Raw genomic sequence first — 12,527 nt, 5'->3', positions numbered from 1 at the left:
GAAAATCAGAACTCAAATTTACAAAGTCTATCATCAAATCCACTTTTCCTTCTGAGCATTTCACAAACATTAGAGTATACCGAAGATTTTAAAACTATTTCTTTGCACCAGCAAATGTAAAGCAGCATACTGATGTTCTACAAAACTTGTAGGTCTCAAGAGTTTCCAGGAGCTTCTCTGAATTGCTATTCCACTTAACTATGCATCAAGAATATTCTTAACAGAATTGGAATTGTGGAATACAGTTAAAACAATTAGCCTCTTGAGATTAAAAAAAAAAGAAAGACAAATGATAAATAACTAGGGTGGACCAGTAAGTCCTAAAAGAAATTATTAAACTATATTCAGTCACCACAATGACATCACCAAGTGTCAATGCATGGAAAAAAAAAAAAAACATAGAGGGAAATGTACATTCAGCTATGACAACTTTTTCTATATTTCTTTTAACAACCAATCACTAATGATAAAGCAAATTTTCCTACCACCAAATCATATGTTCATTCCTTTTTTTCAATCATTGAATAGCTTTTGTTGAGCACCTACTATGTGCTAAACACTATCTAGATACTAAAAATAAAACAAATCTTTTCCCTTCTTTTCCTCATAGAATTTACTATTTAATAGGGGACATAGAAAATTAAAAACAAAATAAGTCACCGGGGCGCCTGGGTGGCTCAGTCGGTTAAGCGTCCGACTTCAGCCCAGGTCACCATCTCGTGGTCCGTGAGTTGGAGCCCTGCGTCAGGCTCTGGGCTGATGGCTCAGAGCCTGGAGCCTGCTTCCGATTCTGTGTCTCCCTCTCTCTCTGCCCCTCCCCCGGTTCATGCTCTGTCTCTCTCTGTCCCAAAAATAAATAAACGTTAAAAAAAAAAAAATAATAAGTCATCAATATAGAGACTTAAAGTAGTTCATCTCTAAAACCAATTTATATTAGGAAGTATACTCTTTGACTTGGCCACCTAGTTCTAATGTAGTTAAATGCAATTAGAAAATTAGCAGAAAGTCATCATGGAATTGGAAAAAAAATCATCATGGAATAAAGTCTAACTTCTTTTTTTTTTAAGGTTATTATCATGTTGCTATTATATTTTTAAATGTTTATTTAATTTTGAGAGAGAAAGAGCACAAGTGGGGGAAGAGCAGAGAGAGAGACAGGAAGACATAGAACCTGAAGCAGGCTCTAGGCTCTGAGTTATCAGCGCAGAGCCCGAAGGGGGCATGAACTCACAAACTGTGATCATGACCTGAGCAGAAGTCGGATGCTTAACTGACTGAGCCACGCAGGCGCCCCTGAAGTCTAACTTCTAAAGTAAAAAAAAAATAAGAAAATTGAAAAAAGGAAATGGTGACATAAAATAGGAAGAAGGACCTAATTTCCAATATATAAATTTCTCTGCCATGCTTGGACAGGTGTAATATAGAGTACTTTTTCCAAAAAAAACACGGAAAATGTGGAAACCCTATTTTCTGATATATCACTTCTTTGATTTTAAGCTATGATCCACATTGTACATTTAAGACCAACTTCATACAACTACAAAATCTTAAGCTCAGGGCTTACTTTGCCATTATTACTTATAAATGGGAACAAGAACAGCTAATAAATGATTAAAACAAATGGGGACTGGCCATGACTACCTTCAAAATCATATAGAAATCAAAAATTTTCTCAATATATCTGGGTATAAGCCACACATGAAGGTGAAATTCTATCTTAATGTTATGTGATACCTCATGTAAGGAGCTTGGAAACCACTACTCAGTCTGAACAAGTAAAATGCTGAATAGACTGAAAAATGAACAACTTTTCTTGGATCTGCAAAACAGGGGAGGACACAGGAAAAACCACTGCCCTCACGACTGGGAAGACAGATGAATACAAGGAATTGTGGGTTACTGGGCACACACTAAAGAGCAGAAACCACCTCTCACCACCCACTGCTGGGGTAGGGAGACTGGAACTGTGATTGATGAACTGCTGGAGGCTCAGTGTAGACAACTTTAAGAGTTAAAAGCCCCAGGGGGAACCCAGTCATGGGGTCAATATTGTGAGATTTACCCCCAGAAGCTCAACTAGGTTCACTGTAAATATTGAATAAAAACTACTCCTGCTTCTTGCAGAGGAGAATTTTGAAATAGCCAGAGCACTCTGCTCTTCTTAACAAAGGCCTGCCCTCAGAGGAAAATAGTTAACCAGAGCCTAACCTGCTCAGGTATCGTCAGAGACTAACTTAGAGAAAGGGAAATACTCAAGTCCAGCCGACTCTGGCCACTATGGCCCAAGTAAGCAAGGAGAGAAAACTGAGAAACTCTTGTGAAGTTCACAGTCCAGAGGCACAGGCTCACTAAAAGACTGAGACCTGATCACAAAACTGTACAACGCTTCAGGAATAAAAGTTTTTTCTATATTTAGATCGACATAAGTTTTCTATATTTAAAACTATAGAACGCTTCTCCTCCCCCACACCTTACCACATTACTAAAGTCCTGTTTACAGCAGTTCCTTTTACCCAGTATCACGTCTGGTTATTAAGAAAAAATTCCTAATAAAAGGCAAAAAAGACAATTTAAAGAGACAGAGCAAACATCAGAATCAGACATGGCAGGGGTGTTGAAATGGTGAGACGAGGACTTTAAAGCAATGATGATTAATGTGCTGAGGGCTCTAATGGACAAAGTAAACATCACACAAAAACAGATGGGGACTGTAAGCAGAGAGATGGAAACTTCAAGAAAGAACCAAAAAGAAATGCTAACTTAACATTGCTTTACTACACCAGCAAATGTGAAGATCGGTCAGAAATTGAACAACTTGGTAATCACATTCTAGTTATTCTACATACCCCTTTCTTCCTTGTAAATTCTCTGAGATATTTTGTCTATCAAATTTATTTTCTGGCTAAAAACTTCAATAAAGTTATTCATTTCCATGAACTCTTCTGGGCGGCTTTTTACTCCTCTCATTGACAGTGCAACAGCTCTGACTGTCTGCCCCATCCTGCTGAGTAATCCAGGCCCTTGTTTCTTGTGAGAAGAGAGCTCCTAGAAACAAACAAACAAACAAACAAACAAACAAACAAACAATTAAATATTTGTGGTGAAGCAATATTCACAACAAAAGGAAATGTAATTGGAAGGATAAAGATGATAAAAATGTTTCATAGACTTTTTTTCATGTAGTTTGAAGCAGGTGAATTTTATTGGGGTACAGTTCTTCCTCTATCTCCTTGATACTATTCCTTTTCAAAGTAGTCGTGTAAAACATGTGCACAGCTTTCCTCTCAGCATGGATCTTTAAAAGAATAAGGTTTAACAGCAGGAATTGTGCTTAAGGAGATATTGGGGAAGATGAGAGGACAATATGAGATGCAATCTATATTTTATAGCAGGGATTTAATAGAAAATGGTTGAGAGAAGATCTCTTAGGGTCTAAACTGCTCCCTGAAAAAAAAAGGAAAATTTTATTAATTCTTTAGTTATAATAATAGCTAGCATATATTGAGAGCTTCTAGGCACTACACACACACACACACACACACACACACACACACACACACACACACACACATGTAAACTCACCATAACACTTTGAGGTAGGTTCTACTATGATCCTCATTTTACAGAAGAAAATACAAGCACAGCAAGGTTAAGGAGATTGCTCAAAGTCCAGGCGAAATTAAGTTATGGACAAGGATTGATCTGATTCCAGAGGCTTCACTGCTAAGCACTAGCCAGCTCTGTCTTCTTAATGTCACTATAAAAGTTTGTAAATAGATACTCCCTGACCATAACTCTCCAACCGAGTGAAGTAGGTAAACTGTGACACTACCTCCACTGGCTGGCTGGCTGTAGAGAAAGATTTTTAATAATATATGTAACTAGCTCTTTCATAGTTAATCTGGGAGGGAGGAGTATAGATGAGCAAAATAGAAGAACCACTATAAAAGGATACACCACACAAAAGTAACCCTTTAGAAGTACAGCGTATTAAAAAAGAACACCAAGAAGAAGACCACATGACTCTGGTGATGGTTATAGCACTCGCTGAAATATAGGTTTGGGATCAAATAAAAGGTTACTCACAAGAAATAAAAAAAAAGAATCTATAAATAATAATGCTGATTACCAAATCCACAGATAAAATATTATATATTATTTATCCAAATATTAAATAATATATTATCTTTCTCCAGATTTACTTTCCTACAGGTCTTACACAAAATAATACATATAAAGTAAACTTGTTTATTTCCTAGGCAGCATGATTTTATGTGTATATAATAACGGATGTCACCCTTGACCAGGTAACACATCTATCCAGGAGTGCTACAGCATCACTTGATAGAGTAAACATTATCAGAGAGAGCATAAGTCACAACTGGCAAGCTATTACTGAGAACTGACTATAGAGAATGCTTCCAGCAGCTTCTCAGGTTCTGGAGTCAGGCCACAAATTCATTTCACATAAGTCTCAAAGGACTTCCAAATAGCAGTACTATTTGTCAAGATTGAGATGAACCACTTTCTAGCTTCTATCACTTTGGCAACAACTGAGAGATACAAAACTCAACATGAGTCAGTAATCATTTAATACTGACCATGTTTCCTATCCATTTTCTTTCTTGGTGAGTTATATTTTCATAGGTGAAAAGAAAAAAGAAGAGCATATAAATTTTCTGCATTAGAAATAGATTCACTCTTCCCATTAGGTAACTGAAAGAAAAAATAAGAAAATTGTATTATCTATTTGGCTATCCATCCAACCATCTATCCATTTAATAAAGACTTTTATCCTAACTTGAATAGTCCTAACCCATTTTAAAAGTATATTGTATATGTTCAGTACTGGCTAAGTATGCAAGGAGTACCCTGACATTTAAAAAAAATTCAAATACCAAAAGAAATATGAATATGTGAATGTGAGGAAGATAGAAGATGTCTGTAACGTTTATATGTAGATTTGACAGAGTTAAATCTTAAATCTGAAGAATACCTCTCCAGTGTTCGATAATCCATCTTAATTCAAGGACAGTGCTGACGGATTCATAAACGAAAACCAGAGGAAGCATACAACCAATATACATAAAGACACTAAAGGATTATATGAGTATAAATCAAATTTCTTTACCCAAGCTTGTGCAGTAAGAAATACTTTGAAGTCTTCATTAAATGTTAGAGTCGGGTGATCAGCAATTCGGTTCAGGAACTTATGTAGCGCCTTCCTCCGTGTTTCAATGAAGTCATCATTAAAACGTTCCACCATACCTTTCACGATAAACTTCTCAGGCAATGGCTGAGGCAAAAAAGTTTTAAAAGGATCTGAGCATTATGCGGCATGGGATTATAAGGAATTCTACACTCTTCCTTTTTGGAAGACTATTTGAGCTTACATTCATTTCTTTCTTATAAAAATAATTTTTCAAAATTCACACTAGAACCAAAACCTGCAAAATCTTAACATACTAGAATAGTTTAGAACAACAAATCTGGGGGCGCCTGGGTGGCTCAGTTGGTTAAGCATCCCACACTTGATTTCGGCTCAGGTCATAAACCCATGGTTCGTGAGCTGGAGCCCTGTGTCCGGCGTGGAATGTGGGCCTCTCTCTCCCTCTGCCCCTCCCCTGCTCACTCACTCTCTCTCTCTCAAAATAAATAAACATTAAAAAAGAAAAAAGAAAGAAAAAGAAATCTGTTACATAGATGGAAAGTTTAAAAGCAAAGGTTTCTGGATAAATGAATTACACTGATTTAAAAGTCTGACATTAGTTATAAGCATTCTAATGATTCACAAAACAAAATGGTAGCTACTCTATGGGAAAAATATGTAGACTTACTGGAATAATCAGAGTGGGGTGTGCTTCTTCAAGTTTTCCTTTCAACCAAAGGAAATCTTGATAACGTCTCCTAACTTCAAATTCACTGGAGTCAAATTCCCCACGAGATGTCTGAAGAAAGTAGGAAAAAATAACGACACATGCAATATAAGACAGAAGACATTTGCCTAATGTTATTTTAGATATGCTGAAATAAATGGGTCTCTAAGAAAAATTAACAAATTCTAATTATTCAGTGTTTGTCAGCCTGTACTTTTTTTGCAGTCATCAATTCATATAGCAGATGAAACAAAGCAAACTTTCCAGTATTTCCAGAAAGAAAGCAAACATCATGCTCAAATTTAAAATCCAAACTGAAAAATCTGTCTTAGAGCAGCCATCTGCCTTCCACAAGATTTTAACTACTATTATATTTGGCATGACTTTCTTGCTAACAAGAAAGTGTGTTCTGAATTTAGGTTTCAAATATATTTTTTCTCAAGATGATTAGAATTCAGAATTTGAGGAAAGTCCTATTTTTGTAATTTGGAAAATAACCTGAACATAACTGAGAAAAAATGTTTTCCTGGAATTTGCTCAAATGAATTGCTTTGGTAAAATTTGCTTTTAGTATATGAAAATTCTAACATTTTACAGAGTGATTTTACCACTGTTTAAAAAATGTTATTAATGAAGATTTGATGTGAAAAGAAAATCTTCCTGTCATTTCTCAAGGGATTTTGAGTTATATGCCTAAACTCCTAAAAATTAAGCAAATAAATTAAAATATCTGTTCTCAACAAACCAAAAATCTATGCCAACACATATGAGAAAAATAACACGGATACAATATCAACCTCATTTCCACTGCCTGAATCCCAAGCCAAAAAAAAAAACAAACAAAACAAAAAACATTATCTGATGCACACTCACTCCCACCAATATCTTATTAACTAAATTTTTGCATATTAAAAATTATAGAGTGATATGAGGGTGAAATTTTCCTGGAGGAATAATGATGGAATAACACATTGCATACATATTTTGCACTCACCCAAAATATCAATCATCCACACAGATGAATGCAATTATAAAATTAAGTAGTTCAAGTCATAGATGCAATCTTAATTGTCTTGAAATAAGTTCATAAAATTTATTCTTTCCAAGGTTTATTCTTTTACAATGAATGTTTATAATATCATACAATATATTTTATCAAAACATTTCCTTTTTAGTGGGAAAAAGTGGAGGTAAATGATATGCAGAAGTCTAAGGAACTAAATGTTCACAAAACACTCTGAAATCTTAACTATGGGTACAAGTTATGGAAATGGTAAAAACAGGAAAACTAAATCTAGTAGAAACACAGTTTAACAACATATATGAGTTGGTATGTGTACATATACATGCAAATACACACACACATGCATACATATATACGCACAGAAAACATGGTTTATAATCACTCATTAAACTTGACTTACTGAACACCTTCTTGTACCAGCCACATATGTATAGGTTTACCACCAATTTCCAAAAGTATAAATTGGCATAACCAATACTAAAATACTCAAAAATTGGGCAGTTCAGAGCTTTAAATGTCCTGGAGAATTTTCAACACTTTAAGTAGAATAATCTGATAAAAACTCCAGCAAGAGGAAGATGTAAAATCAAGTCAAAGAATTAGTTGATTCTGTCCCCATCACTCTGTCTTTGACTTAAAAGAGTTTTCTAACATACTGCAGTAACACAGGAAGAAAACAGAAGATGTACAAATAATGCCTCTAATACAGAATCATTTTCCATGGAAGCTATATCATAAATGGTCTTTAATTTTTCATGTCTGACCATAAAAGCTTGGGTAGTTGAAGTTTAGGACTAATGGACTCATGTGATCTACACCCCAAAATGCACTCATTCAACAAACACTGACCTTTGGTCAAGGGCAGTTACTCTAGGCTCTGAGGACTTAGAAAGCTGTTTTTGGGGGAAAATGAATTTTACAATCAGGAATATACTTTAATCCCTACTCCACGCTGGCAGGCATTTATGGGTTTGTCTTCATGATGTGGATGTGAGAGAGAAGACACTCATTAAATCTCGAAGCTCTTGTTTCTATATGTAGCAAAGGAAAGCACATCTCTTGATCTCCAAAAGAAAAAATACTTCTTTAGAATAGTCACTTCAGATATTTTAACCTGGAGAATAAAGGGCAATTTCTCATAAGGAGAACAGATGCTAGGAACATGGGCTTCCGCATACAATCATTTACAGCCAGGCCATTCTTAAGTATTCTTAAGTAGGAGATTGTCAGTGCACATATGTGCACATGTATATGTGCATTCATCCATATAATCTTAATGTCTATAAATGCAAATTTTAATAAAACTAAAACTTTCTCAGGGAAGCCACCTCTTAACCTCCACATTAGATGGGGTGCTCATGCTCATAAAATCCTATATTTTTCTCTCATAGCATTTATAACTATAATTAAATAATTAAGCATGTAATTGTTACATCCATCACCCCCGTAGATTGAGAACTCCATGAAGGCAGAGGGTATGTCTGTCTTGTTTGCTGGTGTAATCTCAATATACACACACAGTACCTGGCACATAATTGGCACTCAGCAAAACTTCACTGAATATATGAGAGAGTGAATAAATGATAAAAAGTGATTAACAAATCAGGACACTTGGGTGGCTCAGTCAGTTAAGCAGCCGACTTTGGCTCAGGTCATGATCCTCATGACCTCAGTGATGAGTTCGAGCCCCATTTCAGGCTCTGTGCTGACAGCTTGGAGTCTAGAGCCTGTTTTGGTTTTTGTGTCTCCCTATCTCTCTGCCCCTCCCCTCCTTGCACTCTGTCTCTCTCTCTCTCTCTCTCTCAAAAATGAACAAATATTTAAAAAAATTTAAAAAGTGATTAACAAAAAAAAGACTATATTATACATCCACAAAATGTTTATATATTTGTATCTGCAATGCATATTTTAGTATATGTAGGCATAGTCCATATATTGGATGCAGTAAAAAAAATCAAAGTAGAACAAAGGGACTTTTTCATAACAGTGAAACTCAAAGACAGTGTGTCATAACCATAAAGAGATGCACAAAAGTATAACAGAAAACACGCATAGTGTGAAAGTAAATGGTCTGGATTTAAATCCCAGCTCAGGTAATCACTATAGTGTGTAACCTTTGGCAACTTACTGAGCTTCGATGTCCTCATGCACAAAATGGGGGTAAATCATAACATCTAGGTCCTAGGATCATTGTTAGACTTTAAACAAGTGAATACGCATAAAGCGGTCAGAACATTACCTGGCCCAAAGTAATCACACAATAAATGTTAGTTAAACACACTGTAATATTATCAATATTTACTACTACTACTATTGCTGCTGCTGCTATAAGGGCAGTACATCATTTAAAATATGGTGTAAATATGGATATTATATGTCTGTGATTAGAGTAAAATTCACAGGGTAGCTTATAAAAACAGTGTCTTTCTAAAAGAAACAAATAATGATGGGAAAATAATTCAGCTACACAAATTCTTTGCCAGGAAGGATGATGACAATGGATGCTTTTAATTAAAATAGTAATACCAGGAGAAATCTGGTCCTATTTTTAGCAATATGTCTGTATAAACACATTAAATATTCACAACAACCCTCCAAGCCTAGTACTGTTATCTTATTTACAACTGCAGAAACTAAGCATAGAGAGGTTAATTAAATTGCCCAAAAGACATAGCAAGAAAGGGGAGTAATCAAGATTGAATTCCATGCTATCTTGTTCTACAACCTCTTGATAGGAGTATGATACTATAAATTTCTTCACTCACCCATTGACCAAAAAGTTAAATTGCTTACTCACTATATCCTAAGAATTGTGTTTGGAAATGTGGATAACTGAAGATATAACTACCTTCCTTGAGAAGCTCACATATTTGTTGGGAATAAAATAAACACACAGTTATCTACTCACATACAGGTAGGTGGCAATTACTGAACACTTATTATGTGTCAGGCATTTTGCTAAGTGTTACAATCCTAAATCAATTCTTACAGCAACTCTACAGAACCAGGTTTGATTGTCATTTCCACTTTTTAGATTAAAAAAAAAACAACAAAAACCTTGAGGCTTAGAAGGATTAAATATAGGCTTAAAATGTCTTTGCTATACTGACTCCAGTGTTTTACATCCTTTAAGAATTCAATTAGAACAGCATGAGAAAACAGAAGAAAGAAAGAGGCTTCCAGCCTACAGATGCAGGGGGCAGGGCCATGGCATGCATTATCTCCAGTTGTGTCTTGGAAAATAAACATTAGTTCTTCTGTTTAGAAGAGGAAGGACATAACAGAGAGAAGGAAAAGTATATGCAAAGTCATAAGAATAAGAAATACCCTAGGGTATTCAGGTAACAAAAATAGGTCTAGATGAGTGGAGGGCAGGGGTATTAAAAATGGGGAGTTAAAGAGAGTAGTCTTACAGGAGTAGGTTGGCATCAGACTGAGATATTCTTGATATGTCATACAAAGGAATTTGCACTTTGTTCTGTAGGAAATGAGGAACCCAGAAGGGTTTTAAGAACCTGAGTGAAGAGATCAAATACATGCACTTTTTAAGACACATAACTAGAAGTGGTGTAGAATTTGCACTGGGAGAAGTGATTATAGGAAGATGGTCCAAAACCTTCTCAGCCACAAAAGGGATGTAGGGTGTCACCTCAAAAAGAGAATACTATATTTTATGAATATAATTGCTAAAGGTTGCTATTATATGAAGGATTTTAAAAAACAGTTAGTTGACTTGGTTTTTTTATTCTGGCAGAAGTAAACTCTCTTTTTGCAGAGACTTACCCTAGGATCAAGGAGAGATTTCGATTCTACATTTACTCTGCATTTGAATTAGTGGACAACTAGCAGTATCTTATACATAAGATAAATTGGCCACTGGCTCTTATTTGGAAAGAAAATGAAATTATATTTTGTAATCTTCAGAAAAAAGTATCACATCATGTTGTTAACTAGTTTTCTTTATTAGCAACCTGAAGCTCTTCTTTTCCAAAGACATTTCTTTATATTTTTTAAATTAAAAACAAAATGTTCCTGTTTAAAAAAAAATTAATGCTTATTTATTTTTGAGAGAGAGAGACAGAGAACAAGCCAGGAAGGACAGAAAGAGAGGGAGACAGAATCCGAAGCAGGTTCCAGGTTCCGAGCTGTCAGCACAGAGGCCAAGACAGGGCTCAAACTCACAAGCTTTGAGATCATGACCTGAGCCGAAGTTGGATGCTCAACTGACTAAGCCACCCAGGTACCCTAAATGTTCCTGTTTCAACATGCACCACTGCTAAAAACAATGAGTGACTGCGGCGCCTGGGTGGCCCAGGGGGTTGAGCATCTGACTTCAGCTCAGGTCATGATCTCATTGTTCCTGAGTTCAGGCCCCATATTAGGCTCTCTGCTGTCAGCCCAGAGCCCACTTCAGATCCTCTGTCCTCCTCTCTCTGTCCTTACCCCACTTTCTCACATGTGCACACGTGCTCTCTCTCCCCCTCTCCCAAAAGTGAATAAACGTTAAAAAAAAAAATGAGTGACCATATGTGGAATTTGAGAAACTCAACAGATGAACAAAGGGGAAGGGAAGGAAAAATAAGATAAAAACAGAGAGGGAGGCAAACTATAAGAGACTCTTAAATACAGAGAGCAAACGGGGTGCTAATGGAAGGGAGGTGGGTGGGGGGATCGATTAAATGAGTGATGGGCTTTAAGGACGGCACTTTTGAGATGAGCACTGGGTGTCATATGTAAGAGATGAATCAGAGGGTTCTACTCCTGAAGCCAAGACTACACTGTACGTTACCTAATTTGAATTTAAATTTAAAAAAAAGTGTTGAAATTTGAATTTCACTGATTTCATACAGAACAAGTACAGATTAGATGCAACATCTTACCAAAAGTTCAGAGAACAACTGATTCAAGAAGGTGCTCATTAAAGATTTACCTTAGTAATAATCCTGTAAGTAATGAAAGTTTCAATTGTGGTAACATGGCTTTCAGGTTCATCAACTGTAATGAAAAGATCTTTCAAATCTGGCTCATCTTCAAACTTGATTTGGTTAATCATTGATAGAGGGGACGTTGGCATCATAGGGCTGAAGGAATTCATGTCCATCAACGAGGCATCCTAAGAAATAAAACACATTAAAAAATTAACATCTATGGAAGAAACAATTTAAAATCCTGTTTTTCTTAGACACAATGAGTACTAATGAAATATGTCAAGAACAAAAAGGATGATTGGGTTCCTGGTTAAATATGGTATGTCAAACATGTATTTTTATCTCTGCTTCCTCTTAAAATCCCACTATAAAAATGACAACAAAGAAATAAACAAATTAAAGCAAACTAAGACAAAAAGGCATAAAAGACATAAACCCTCGAGGTAAAAAAAGAGGGAGACAGAGAGAGATGAAGCAAACAAAAGCAACTACTTTATGGAAACTAGAAATCTGACTGAGGGGTAACTGAAATAGCAGTGCAAAGAAAGCTGAACAGTAAACCTAGGAGTTAATGGTAAACCTAGAAGGCATGTTTTTAAGACAGAATCCCAGAGAGACTTAAGAATTACAGGCACCAGAAACCCATGGACACAGAGTGCTGACAGAGCTAAAACCAGAGGACTGGTTGAGAAGCTAATA

General features: G+C 35.9%; 1 protein-coding gene across 5 annotated transcripts in view; it reads right to left on the bottom strand.

The window, feature by feature from the left end:
* SNX7 (sorting nexin 7) overlaps positions 1-12,527 on the bottom strand; it is a 224,784-nt gene that overhangs the window by 119,334 nt on the left and 92,923 nt on the right. For all 5 annotated transcript variants that reach the window (XM_040471067.1, XM_040471066.1, XM_040471065.1 and 2 more), the window contains 4 exons: positions 11,831-12,013; positions 5,838-5,948; positions 5,132-5,296; positions 2,847-3,045 (listed from right to left, as the gene is read on the bottom strand). In XM_040471067.1, the coding sequence (XP_040327001.1) occupies positions 2,847-3,045; positions 5,132-5,296; positions 5,838-5,948; positions 11,831-12,001 (646 nt within the window). In that variant the 5' untranslated portion in view covers positions 12,002-12,013. The remainder of the gene's footprint in view (positions 1-2,846; positions 3,046-5,131; positions 5,297-5,837; positions 5,949-11,830; positions 12,014-12,527) is intronic.

The sequence above is a fragment of the Herpailurus yagouaroundi genome, unplaced genomic scaffold (assembly GCF_014898765.1).
Source record: "Herpailurus yagouaroundi ecotype Mexico unplaced genomic scaffold, PumYag 77, whole genome shotgun sequence".
In the NCBI taxonomy this organism is placed as follows: Eukaryota; Metazoa; Chordata; class Mammalia; order Carnivora; family Felidae; genus Herpailurus; species Herpailurus yagouaroundi.
Note: the sequence above shows the minus strand (reverse complement) of the source record. Positions and strands in the feature narration are given on the sequence as shown.